Here is a 13737-nt window from a genome sequence, read left to right on the forward strand (position 1 = left end):
GCGTAAAGGAGCCATTTTGGTGGGAAATGTGGAATGAGAGGGAAGGTTAAAGCGAAACTTTAAATGGAGGATAGGGACATCAGGGAAGGATGTCGACTAGCAGAGTGAAGCCCTCTCCGCTGGATTTGTGCAGAGCACAAACAGCACATTGTACGGTTGTATTTATTTTCATAATGGTTGAAGTGCCGGGTTTCAGCCCTGCCTCGATGGAGGTGCTGTAGGTGGGTACGTGCCTGACTGTGAATGTGGGTATACTGTATATTTGAGTGAGGGAAGGGAGGGGGACGAAAGAGAAAGTGAGCTGTGTATGGATATTAAAATGATGAGCTCAGCCCTGCTGGCCCTCACCTTCCAGTCACAAGCTTCCCTATGAACACAGAAAGAGTAATTTTTTTCTCTCCCCATTTGCTCATTAAATACTGTGAAAGTCCCTCAGAGACACCTGAAAGTTTTTGTTTGAAAGCCGATCCATCTCTGACCTCTCTCGGTCTCTCTCTCATTTACAGATCTCTGTTAGATTTATTGAAGGGGCCTGGGGTGAAAACATTTTAGATGAGGATTTCAAAGAATTTCAGGAAAAACTTCAGGGATGAGCAAAATTTTGGGATCAAAAGTAGCCTATAATGTTCTTGTTGCATATGGATAACAATCATTTAAAAGACTGAAATAGAACATTGGAAGTGATTGTAATGGTGTATAAGGTGAATTTTAAAACAAATAAATAACATAGTAAAAATTGCTGATTTTTGCACGATCACGTTCCAATATAATATTTTTTTCTAATGAAGGGCATCATCTTTAGCCTAAATATAAAATGTATACAAAAATGTGTTACTTTATTGTATAGCTAAAATTGTGTATGAAACTACAGATATAATCTCTATCCTTCAACGGGTTTGTATTTTCTAATCAATTTAAAGACAGTAGATACTACATTATATTATGAACCATCCAGTAACCACCCCATTACGAGTGTCAAAATCATAATCAGTAAAAAAAAGGGCCATTATGGAGCCATCTGCTCGCTGGCACCTCTGCTCCAGTGACCATGATCCAAATAGCAAATTAGCATCGCTAGGACTGGACCATTTGTGTACTTGTGTGTGATGACAGCACGTTCAGCACTTGTTTGGCTATGTGTTTGATCTATCGGTGAGACCGGAGCCTCCACTGCTTTAATAAACAGCCCTGCATCATCTGACATCCCTGCTTTCATCTCCCATGGTGACTGCTCGCTTCAAGATGACAGCTCTCCAAGGCGCTCCCTTTCTTTTTGGAAATCGATTCCCCTCACATCGCTCTTTTCTATTTTTTTTTTTATCTAGCACTGGCCTTGATTCAATAGATGAGGGGGGATGAGCTTAAAGGCTGACTTTTGTTTCCCAGTCAATCTAAAGCACCCACTGAAGGAGGTTTTGTGAAACTGGTCGGAATATCTGCTCCTCCGATGATATCCACTTAAACCTTTTAGGCTTATGCTCTCTTGAATTCCCTTGCTCTTTTCTTGTACTCTCTTTCTCCTCAGCCTCCACCTTGGATTTCCTCTCGTTATCCCTCTGTGCAAGTTTGAGCCAATTTGCCCTAAGTGCTGGAAACTTTCAGAAACTTTGTGTATAAGTCTGTTGGTGTGTGTGCTTGCTTGTGCCTGCATGCCTGCATGTGTGGAAAGTCAGCAAAGGTTGCTGGTAAGGGAGAGGCCACAGAGTTTACTACAGCTCTGACATGATGACAGATGAAGATAAAGAGGCTACTATTAAAAATGGGAGGAGTCTGTTTTCAGATGTGTCTTTGTGGGCACGTGCATGACAAAGAGCGCGCAATGGCGAGGAAGGAGGGATGGGCCCACTGAAGACGTGGGAGGGCGCACAGGCACAGGGTGGGCCTATGTGAACAAGACGGGCTGGGGGGGGTGTATTTTTGGCCGCACAACTAAAAGATCATTATTTTTTTCCCACAAAACACAGCTAGCAAAATGTCATGACAGTGCAGATAGAGGGAGGGAGAGAGACAGAGAGTGAAAAACACTTTTCTGAAAGATGGCCAAGAGTGATAGAGCTCTGAAAAGAAGCCAGGCCTTCGCTGTGACCAGCACCTGAATAGAGGCCAACATGGCCACAACCAGGAAACGGGCTCCCCATATGTCATACCTCACCTTCCTCTCATCCCTCATCTGTGACACATCAGGTTTCTTCAGAGATAGATTGTGAGTGGGTTAGGTAGATGAGTGGATAAGGTTACATGTGTTGTCAGAGCAGAACATATGTAAAACCTGCGGCTGGTCGAGCAGTTAATGGATGTGATGAGTAAGAATGCTAGGATTGTGCTCTAACAAACATAACTTATCTTCCCTTCAATATGAAGTTGAAAAAAACAGCAATTGGTTTTGGGTGTATGGACCTCGTTTTTTCTTTTTTAGAAAGCACAGCCTATATAGGACCTCTGTGTGTGTTTCTGAGTAACCTGAAACTGGCTGCAGTGAGAGGGCGCTCTGTGCTGGTGTTCAGTGTCTCTATCATCACCGGCAATCTGTTTCAGCACGTCCAAACACTGCACATATGTTCACATCAGCGCAGCAAAAGCTCTACATTCCTTTCAAAATCACCGTGCTGCGTTTAGCGCATAGGCATTTATAAACAAGCCGTCTTTATTGCCTCACACAGCACTGTGCTGTTGACTGCCTGGCTAGAAACTGAATGACTTTATGGAAAGGAAGTGGCAACAATGTGTTGTATACGTCTTATCTGTAATCGGCATCAGAGTGTCAGACAGTAGTAAAGCCTGATTTTCCTGGGCTCCGGCCCACGTGGAACTATAAGCTGTCTGGGAGCAGCTGACTGAGCGGCCCTATCTACTGTACAGATAAAGACTTGAAACATCATATCACAAAAGAAACATTCAAATATTTTGAATGAGAGCAGAAGTCTGTTTTAATCGGAGCAATTAAATTTGATTAAATGCAGCAGTCTCACAAAAGGACCAGTGAGTTGGCAGCCACTGAAAATGAAACATTTCCAAAACCAGAAACAAAAGCAGAGCATTTTGTCAACTAAAACAAATCATGCTGTTATGGGTAAAAAATTGCCATAGGGAACTTGATGAAATGGGAAGAGTATTAGGGAGAGTGATGGAGAGACTTGTGAGCCAGAGAGTGAGCGAGAGAGGGAGGGAGGACAGGATAAGTTTGGGGGGAAAGTTAGTGGCCCAGTGGGGGTTTCTTCTAGAGTTCAACCTCTCTGGCTGGGGAAGGAAGAGGAGGAGGGAGGGGAGGCAGGGACTGGCCTGGGTCAGCAACAGTATGGAGTATGTGTAGATTAGATGTCTAAACTCACTATGCAAACCCTCTGAAGCGCTGGAAGACTCTCAGCTCACAGTGTGCCAATAACAGGAAAACCTGGGGTTAGTGGTCTGAATTGCATTCTCAAACACAGTAAAAATGAAATGTAAAAACCACGAGAGAGTTGGATAAGGTCCATAAATCTCCAGAAACAAAATAATTTTCAAGTGTAAGCACATGACATTATAAATCGATTGTGTTGGCCTCATCAGTCCAGAGAGCAAACCCTGGCAAACAACACTGATGTTACAAGGAACATTTGAACACCAGGGGATTAGCCAGTTTAAAGTTTCCAGGATGCTGTTTGAAACTAGCTCCGAGACAGAAAAAAACAACACAGGAAACAGACGAAAGACGAGTGTGAGAAGAATGCCTGTGGATCATAAAAATGTGACTCGTGGCACGGATGATTTAATCTGAAATATATCAATATCAGTACATTCTTTTGAACCATAGTGTAATTGGGTTGGGAGTAAAAAAGAAAGAAAGTAACTTTTAACAACAAACTGTTAGCAGGGGCATCTTTGATGGATAATAGTTTGTTTTCACTGTTCTATCTTGCTGTCATAAAGCTTCCTCTTTATGACCTGACAGCTGTATGAAGAAACACATAAAACTACTGATGTTGTTTACAGTTTGATGCAACAAAAGAGCTGTTAAATGTGTGAGTGAGTGTGTGAGCTGTATCAACCTGAATGTGTGTATGAGTGTGCCAGCTTAACAAAATAAACAAGAGATCCCAACTGAAGCAAAAGCTTAAAGGTCAATAAACATTTTGATCAAAATCCTTCAAAATAGCCAGAAATGTGAAATCATGGTTTCTTTCATGAGACAGGAAAAAGAGTGAAGTGTGAGACAGACGAGGAGGAGGGAGGGCAGTTTGTGTTTATGGAGAGCGTAGCCAGCAGCACAGATTGACAGGAAATGTTGTCTTTTTTGCCTGCTGGGCTGTACCACTTGTACCGGCCTGACAGGGGGAGATGAATGTTTGGGGCACACAAACCAAAGCCATTCTATTATCATACATCTCCCATTGTATCAAGCTGTTTGCTTTAGCCCGGCCAGAGTCTATCCGTCTGCTGAGCAACAGTTAGGACCAGTGACAGGCTTTTTCATTGACCGCAGACCGCCTATTGATTTCCTTTGATTTACCGCCACTGCTACGTTTTAAATTGAATTATTTTAGATATACACAGAACAGCCTGTGTTAAAGAAGGCTAAATGGGGAAGGGCACATTTTCTGGCTCAGTGATACATTAAGGGGGCACATTAAAATTAAGTACTTGCAAAACAACATCACATCTGCATCCCTGCATCTGTATTTCCTCATGGTGGTTGCTCAGAGATTTATAACAAACAAGGTCAAGAGAACCTGTGAAAAGTGTGTCCAGCACATGGTGTGTTTGTATATTGGGGGTATTTGTCTCTGTAAATGCACTGCGGGGATTGAGCAAGGCAGCCCTCATTCATCACTGTTAAAGCACTTCCAGGGGGAGAGACAGAACGTGCTGCCCATCCTCTGTTCCCTCAAACAGACAGAGCAGAGAGGAGGAGGGATTTACCCTGGCATCTGGTTTCTGGGTTCAACCACAACACAATGTTCTGTCTCGCTCTCTCTCTCTCCGGCTCTCTTTCTCACACACACATACTCACCCGGCCAGTGGCTGGACTTTAATATGGTTATGATTAGAGACGGGGGCTCAGGGAAGGGAGCGGAGGGGGCTCATATTTACTGCAGGGGAATTGGGGGAGGTGCGATGGAAAGAGAGACAGAGACAGGGACCAGATCTGAATGGGACACAAGGGGAGGGGGACCGTTTGCATTCTGTGCTGAAATATGAAACACAAAAGCAGCATGGACCAAAAAAGCAAAAGAAGAATAGCAATAGAGTTTTGTCCTCTAACCAGATCAGTTCTTTCTCCAGTGCAGGCTCTGCTGGCCTGCCCCCTCTCCCTGCCTTCTCCCCCACCTCCTCCTGGGTCCCTCTCTCTGGCCCTCCCTCTCTGGCATTCTCTCTCTCTCTCTCCACCCCCTTTCAGAGCGTCATGCCGAGGCAGTTGGTTCGCTCCGCCGTGTCTGGGGCTCAGCGAGAGCTGTGAGAGGCTGTTATTTAGGTCTGTTACACAGACAGGGAGCAGCTCACCCAAGGGCAGGGGGAGAAGAGAGAGTCAGAGAGAGAGTCAGAGTAACACTCAGCTCAGCTCAACCAGGCAGGAACCAGATCTGCATTCCAGCTGAGAGGGAGAGAGGGGAAACTCCAGTATCGGCAGGAAAGGGCAGCAGAGAGAGTGACAGCCAGAGATAAGTGAAGGCAGGGAAGGGAAGGTAGCAGATCTGGCTAGCTGTTGCTGCTGCTGTTTGTTGTTGTCACTGCCTCAGTGAGTGACGTGAGCGCTGTAAGCAGGGCAGGACACAGGCAGGACTGAGGGCTCTAAGTGATTTTTGCTGAGGGCGGGGGGGGGGTGCCATGTTCGACTGTATGGAGGCTCTGGGAATGGGCCCCCGTCAGCTCTATGATGTCACCAGCCGCGGTGCATGCATGCTGCGGAAGGCAAGCCCCTTCTTTGCCGGGCTGGACCCCTTCGCATGGACGGGCAGTGCCAGTGTTCAGTGTAAGTGGCATCCAGTTTGGATTTCTTGTATGACACCGTCGTGTCTATCTTTCTCCGTCTTTCCCTCTCTCTCTTTCTCTCTCTCACACACACGCTCTTCCTCTCTGTCTTTGCCTTATTGCTGGCTTGCTTACCCCTCAGGGCTCAACCAAGGGGGCTGCTGTCAGGGGCTACAGAGCAGCACAGGAAAAGACTGGGACAGACAGTCTCCTCTCCTCTCCTCTCCTCTCTTCTCCTGTCCCCCCCAGCCCACAGCCAGTTTGAGCTGCTTAGCCATCTGAAAGAAACTCTGCTATGATATGATACGCACTGTGTGTGTTTTTGTATACTTGTGTGTGTGTGTGTGTGTGTGTGTGTGTGTGTGTGTGTGTGTGTGTGTGTGTGTGTGTGTGCGTGCGTACGTGTGTGTGTGTGTGTTTGACTTCTGGGTTTAAGCACATGGAGTCAAGTTACAATGACAATGTGAAGCCACCTGAGGTTTGACCTTGCCAGGTGCTGTATACTAAAAACAAAACTATGAGTGTACCCAGATGAAAGAGTAAAAGTGCTATGTCTGTGTGACAGGAAGAGAAATACTGACGCCATGAATACACAAACAGGTTTAGCTCATCTTTTCATCTTTGACACCGAAGGTTTGGTTTCCCATGTATTTGTCATGAAAAGTTATTGGCAAATATTTCCTGCTTAATAATACAGATGTTGAAAGTTTTGTTCAGCCTGCCGCAGTCCTCATAGGTCAGAGAATTGTTTATGCTTCTGGATACGAGATGGATAATGATATTCCTCTGGAGCCATGAATTAATAAGTAGATGAATTATTTAAAGTATAAATGAATAAATTAGAAAAGTAGTCTAAATAAGCGGAGGGATATTCTAGTCAGCTTTCCTTTCTCCAGTTTTCTCTTTTAGACTCTAATTTTCCCTGGCTCTGCTTCCGCCTGTGACTTTAGACAAGTCTCTGGATCGAACAACAGGCCTGTCTCCGGACAGACAAAACTGGAGTCCTTTTCCATACATTTACAGGGGGCCGCTACTGCTGTGAAAGAGCGTGTGAGAGTAGAAAAGGAGTGGGGGTGTGTATGCATGGTATGGTGGGAGAAGTGTGGAGAGAGTCAAGCCAGATATGACAGTGGAAAAACAATCAAGAACACAAGAAGAGATAGAGTAGTGGGAATAACAGCAGGATTGTGTTGTTGTTTTTGGGAAGACTTGCATTTAGTTCTGAATTTTTAGTTTGGTATTTTCCTGTTTGTTCATCTTCCTGCTTTTTGTTCCTTTTCGCTGCCTCTTGGGGGGAGTCATCCGTCTTCATTAATCGTGAAGACACCAGCGTTTCAGTGGCTGTCATGCACACTGGCTGAGCTTTAATGAAGACAGATGCCCTGTCATTGGAGGCCGAGGCCAGGGGGGACTCCAGCCTGCTCAGCCTACTCTGTTAGCTAGGGGAGCCCTGATGATAACAAGATGAGATTTGTTTATTTAATCAATCAGACTTCTATGGCCTCTCCTTTTAGCCCATTCACACACATTTGAAAATAAGGCCTCCAGATTCCAGAAGAAGATTTTCCATTGGCTCTTTGTTTCAAGAAAATCAAAGAGCTAAAAAAGTCCAGAGAAGCTGCCCCGAGGGTATGGGAGCTGAGACTAACAGAGCAGAGCAAAGTGGAGGCTGGTGTGGTGTACTGTTTCAAGCCCTCTGTGCCCAATAACCTTTGTAAACAAGGCAGCCCTATCCCCACATGAGCAGCCATAATGCTTCTCTTTGCTGAAGCAGTTGCCCCTCATTGTCCTCATCAATGAGGCTGATGAATTGATGTTTGAGTCTGATATCTCATTAAGCTGCCCCAGCTGCACAACAGAGGGACCTGTCTCGCTTTTAAAGCCGCGCTAACACAAGCATGCTTTCTGCACACCAAAATAACCACAATGTTAGTAAATAGTCACCTGGCTTTGGCATGATACTCAACAATGAATAACTGTGCTCAAGCTACACTTTTTAATGTCTGTAAACCATTATTCAACAGTGTGGGAAAATGTGTGTTGAAAGGGAATTTCGTGACAACATGAATGTTTGTAAAACAATTAAAAATGGACACTATTTCTTTATAAAATCTGTGGAAAATGTGTCCCCCTAAATCTTCCACAAGATGAGTACATCCTATTGTCGTGGCAGTAAATCTCCTGTGGTGATAAGTGTCACAGTTGTTGGCCATTAGCCCGGGACAGTCAGAGGACTTGAAAGTGTTTGGTCAGTTTTCCTGTTTTTTGTTCACCAGTGGGAGACCTCAATGTCAGAGGTTAGTGAGAGGCTACGGCCTGGCCAATGTCAGATCTACACCATGTGTGGCGGACTTGTCAGCTTCCTGAAAAGGAGACTCTTTCAACCAGCTTTGCTTGTGTAATGCTCTTAAGTGCCTTATACCACGGAGCTGGTACTACATCTGAGCTGCCCTGCGCGTAAGGATAATGGACACTGATTTAGTCATACGTCAATGAGAACTGAATTAGTCAACTGCCAGGGAAGCCATTTAAGAGAGCCTTTGCAGACCGATCCCCCCTCTGTCAATGTTCATTTACGTAGAAGAATGAGGCAATTACACTTAGCCGTTCTCCAGGGTCAGAAGAAGGAGAAGTGTGTTTTTCTCACCAAAATACATTCTTACTTTCAATCTCTTTGATCGCTGTTTGGATATTAATTGTGATGTTTCAAGTGTTACATCATACTAACCGATTGCTAGAGTGATCAATCACTTGGCAATCACCCACACACACACACACACACACACACACACACACACACACACACACACACACACACACACACACACACACACACACACACACACACACACACACACACACACACACACACACACACACAGAGGCACACACGCCTCTTTGTTTTCCCTTAATGTGCTGTTCAAATGTGAATTGAGGGGCTAATTGAAAATGGGGGTATATCTCGGCAGCAAAGGCAGAGAAGTAAGAGCTTCCTGTGACCGCTGGCACATTCTGGACCCCGATCATTTTCTCTCTGATGGAAGTCCGCAGTTATTTCATTATAATTACAAAAGATTCAATTAAAAGATTAGAATGCCTGAGGGGGCAGGACTGGGAATAGATAGTGGTATCTTATGTAGGGGGTGGTGTGTGTGTGTGTGTGTGTGTGTGTGTGTGTGTGTGTGTGTGTGTGTGTGTGTGTGTGTGTGTGTGTGTGTGTGTGTCAATGAAGGAGACTTATAGCACCGCGGTTGCTGTTCTAATGAGGACTTGTCAGTGCTGTTATATATACATAAACCTTGTTGATCCTTTCAAGATAATGTCAAATGAATGTGCCGAAGTTAAAAGGCTTATGTAGTCAGCTGGTCCAAGGTCAGTGAGTTGTAATTGATATGACTGAGGGAAAGGCCTTCACTTGTCTCTGAAAACAATTATGCCAATGCAACTAAATTAGCTGTTTGAAGTAAAAAAAAAAAGTTCAAAGTGCAATGTACAAAACACTAAAACATGAGAGTAACCTTTACTGTCCTGTGATTACAAACTGTAATCGAAAATGCGCCTAATTAAAGTGCAGTTCATGGAAAGAGAAGCCCTATTTTGCTAAGCTGCTTACTGGGAAAATGAGCATTACTCTCTAGGTATTTGTATTTAAAGGCTGATATGTAATGTTGTTATTTTATTTTTCCTGCACATAAACAATGCACATAAAAGGTAGGGAATAAAAAGTGTGTGTGTGTGTGTGTGTGTGTGTGTGTGTGTGTGTGTGTGTGTGTGTGTGTGTGTGTGTGTGTGTGTGTGTGTGTGTGTGTGTGTGTGTGTGTGTGTGTGTGTGTGTGTGTGTGTGTGTGTGTGTGTGTGGGTGTGGTGTGTGTGGTGTAGTGTGGTGTGTGTGTGGTGTGGTGTGTTTGTGTGTCCGTGTACTATATATCTTAACAATTGATTTTGCAGAGCTCAGGCCGCATTTTTTCTTACAGGAATATAACAATAAGGTATAATACTAACTACTGATATTTTTAAAAAGTGTAATGAGGACAGGTGTTAATATTAATACCTGAATATGACTGAATATGAAATTAACATGAAGTAAGATATTAACTTTATTATATTACATTATACCTTGGAAAAACATTTTCATAGCATGGAGCCATTTTCAGTACAGGGACGAGTTCTGCTGCAGTATCACACCTCCCTGCTAACAGATCTGTCTCAGCTCTGCAGTAAGAGCCAAGCCCATTAATAGGCAGTGCCGCCTATAAATAAACAATTTGAATCCCTGCAGTTGCTTAAAGTTATTTCCACAAGCCCCCTTTTCATGCGTGGTTTTGCTTGTACATAAGTATGAGCGTGTCAGCCTGTGCTTGCGAGTGTGGAGTCTGTATGTGAATTCCTAAATGTCAATGTATGTAGTGTTTACGTGCCTGTTTGGCTGGCGTTGGGCACCCAGACTGCTGTGTCAAATCCAGAGACGGACAATGTGCCAGGCTAGATTCCACAGGCCTGTGTTGGAATCCAGCTTTGCTCTAATAGCAGTTTATAGCCCCTCAGCAGCGTCAGTCACACCACTGTAAATAAAACTCACCTAACACCATGTGGTGACTGAATCTGTCACCTCAGACTTTCTGTCCATCTTTGAGATTTGTAGTAAGTATTACACAAGAGAGCTTACGCAAAGATGAGTACTTTGTTTTAGCAGCAGTGTATAAAAAATTGATTTCGTAAGTCCTTTCACAATAGTTTTCTGGTCACAGAGGTATTGTGGCTGCCCGCCCTAACACCCATGTCTGACTGCTACTATTGTAACTGTTTACTGAGAACAGCTCTTTTCCTGCCAGGCACATTTTCCCTTATACAAAGGCGTGGGCTTTTGGCAGGTAGTGTATTTATGTGTGTGCACCTTGGCATTTGTGTGTGCGTGTTGTACTCATGCATGCACCTGTGAGAGTTTTACTGGTGAGCACGCAATGTGCGTTTGCATGTGTGTTTGTGTATCGTATATATAGGAGTGTGTGTATGTCAGCTTGGAGCCATGTGTGAGCTGAGTGTGAAGATAGCAGTTCTGGTACCACCATGTTATTGACTGACGGCTTGGCTCGAGGGTTGCTAGGGGCTGACTGTTATGAGAAGCGGAGGGCTCGGACAGGCAAGCCGGGACTAGAAACCCAGACGAGCCCGACTGTCCTTCGTCTGTCTATGTGTGAATGGGCTGTGTTTACGCAGCCGACAGTGTTTGGCAGGGAGTGGTGGGCGGCTGGTGAAGTGCAGCTATTATCTGGGCTCAGGGGTGGAGAGTGATGGAAGAGAAGTTGTCCGAGGGAGGGGGAGGGGGGGCGGACTCCCGCTGGTATTGTTTTCACTTGAACATTAGTCAAATTCTGCCAATGTGCATGTGTGCAACTGCCATGTCCACTCTTCTGGAAATATGTGCATCAGTTAATTTGTTTATACTGCCGTAATCCATTTGTTTGTGTGTAAATGTTGTGATAACTAAAAGGGAACAGGTGCGGTGTTAGACAGTTTTAAATGGGAAAACATAAATGCCCTGTGTGTCTGTATTTGTGTGCTTCTGTCTTGACTCACTGACCATGTTTACATGCGCACATGAAACCAGGATATTGGAAATCAGGCTAAGACAGGAAACAGGAGAAGTTGTTCACATCTTGAAAACCTTACAGCTGGTCAGTTATCAGATTTCAATTTAACCTATGGCCATATTTTGGAACCAAGACTCAGACCACATTTTCTCATTTTACTGTGCACATGTGTCCGAATTTTATAAGTAGTCGATTGTACACCTTTGGAAACTGACTCCTTAATACTGCTTTCGGTTTTCAGATACTTTATGTATTTATGTCGGAAAAAGGAATGTACAGCTGCAGTAATCACCTTTCTTTTATCCCAAAGCTTTGCAGTCACAGCGATGCTTTCCCAATGCTGACTCTTTGGAATGGCTATGGAATCAGTTTTCCCCCTCACTACAAATGTAGAAAACAAAATCAGTTTTTCGTAAAGAAAATAAATGTGGTTACTTCAGAAAACTCACAATCACCAGGTAGCTGAGGGATTTGTAGACATCCACCTTTTCAATGCATTCTCACCTACACATCACACACAAAGTATGCATGGAACCAAAGCTCCTTAGAGACTGCACACTAGCAGATATTATGTCTGTGTCTTCACTGTATCATGTCCTGTGATTGAATGAGAGTCAGCTGTACTCCTCCTGTCAGTGAGCTTGGATTTATCAGCTCCTGCTCCACTGTTTGAGCACCTCACATTTGCCAGAAAAAACTGAGAGAGAACCAGCCAGCCAGCCAGACAGTCAGTTAGACAGGAAGCAATCCAATAAGGAGTTGGGGGCTGTAGGGATGATTTATGCCTTGTTTTGGAATGCCAAATGAGTTCAGGGTGCACTTCTGCTATGGGCTGAATGGGCATTGCTTCTCTCTAAGTGACGTATCTGTATCCTCTTACAGGTAATAGTTTAAATGTCGAATATGACCTTATTGCTTAATATATATAAATATATATATATATATATATATATATATATACCTTAAATGGAACTTCCAACACATCACACGACGGACAGAGAAATAAATTAATTATCGTAGGCCCATAATCTGTATTTCTTGTCAGTAAACAGCCTCCTAGAAGCAGAGTTGGGCAACCTGTTAGCAGTTGGTTGCCTAGCAAAAGTGAAACACTCTGATATGCATCATTGCTTCACTGAAACACTAAAAGCAGAAGTTTCTCAGCATTGGTATGACTCTGTGTGTTTGTGCCAGTTTAGGGGAATTTGTACCTGTTTAAGGGTGTGTGCCAGTGTTGCAGTGTATCAAAAATCACCACATCCTTTCGTACTGTGATCATTCCGACATCAGGAAGCCACACTCATTTTCTTTTGAGCCGTCCTACTCTTCTCTGTCTTTGCTTTTCTCTCTCATAGTGCTGCCTTTGAAGTGAAAAGATAGAGGAACATTTTTGCTGTAAATTAAAAATAGTTACATTGAAACGTTACACAGAGCGCTAGCTAGGCCAAGGAATGCAGCAAGAGGAAAAGCGTAGCATAGTGTGTGCAGATGCTTGTGCATTTACATATTGGGTGGGAATGAACTGTGTGCTACTACTTGTGGGTGTGCTTGTTCCTTCCAATAAGAGGTTTGCTTTTTTACGCTCTCGTCTGCGGTGCTTCCCCAATGAGCCGGAGTGAATACTACTGTTGTTGTTTACGTTATCCTCCTTTCCCCTCACTTCCTCTGACAGAGTGAGGCTGCAGCTGGGGCTGGGCTACTTCTACTTTTGTAGGTTTCTATTGTTGTGGGGAGGAAGTAATAGCAATTGAACGAGGGCTAGTGGCTTGCCAGAGACAGGTGAGAGCTAGGGCTACAGATGGTGAGAGGAAGTCTGGGAGGACGAGAAACAACCTGAGGATCAAAGGACTCAGGGTTTGCCTCAATGACTCTTCTCTCCTCACCTCGGCTGTCTGCCTGCCTCCGCTCTCTGTCTGCTTCCTCGCCTGCCCGTGAGTTGTTCTGTCTTCCTGACATGATCAATGGGCCAGGCCCTCGCCAGATTGCCAGGTTTTGGGTTCACTCTGCAGTCACCGGAGGAAAGCTGTGTTTCTCTCTGTCTTCTGGTGGGCAGATGAAGAGTCAGCTGGAGCTCACCACAGGGATGAGGGGGCACATTTATTCCACAGATCTGCACTTGACTGTCAGATTTCTTCTGCACCAGCCATAAAAGGGCCACTATTTAAAATCTCTTCATTGAAAGTGTGTTTCCTTTAACTCC

General features: G+C 44.3%; 1 protein-coding gene across 2 annotated transcripts in view; it reads left to right on the forward strand.

Moving 5' to 3' along the window:
• Positions 1-13737, forward strand: part of rarga (retinoic acid receptor gamma a) — a 55166-nt gene that overhangs the window by 29979 nt on the left and 11450 nt on the right. The window contains exon 1 of one of the 2 annotated variants that reach the window (XM_063876361.1): positions 5402-5947. The exons of the other annotated variant lie outside the window; for it this stretch is intronic. Coding sequence (XP_063732431.1) covers positions 5803-5947 — 145 coding nt within the window. The 5' untranslated portion in view covers positions 5402-5802. Of the gene's footprint in view, positions 1-5401; positions 5948-13737 lie in introns of those variants that run through there. 2 annotated transcript variants of the gene reach the window in all.

This window comes from Eleginops maclovinus, chromosome 1 (genome assembly GCF_036324505.1).
Source record: "Eleginops maclovinus isolate JMC-PN-2008 ecotype Puerto Natales chromosome 1, JC_Emac_rtc_rv5, whole genome shotgun sequence".
Taxonomy (NCBI): domain Eukaryota; kingdom Metazoa; phylum Chordata; class Actinopteri; order Perciformes; family Eleginopidae; genus Eleginops; species Eleginops maclovinus.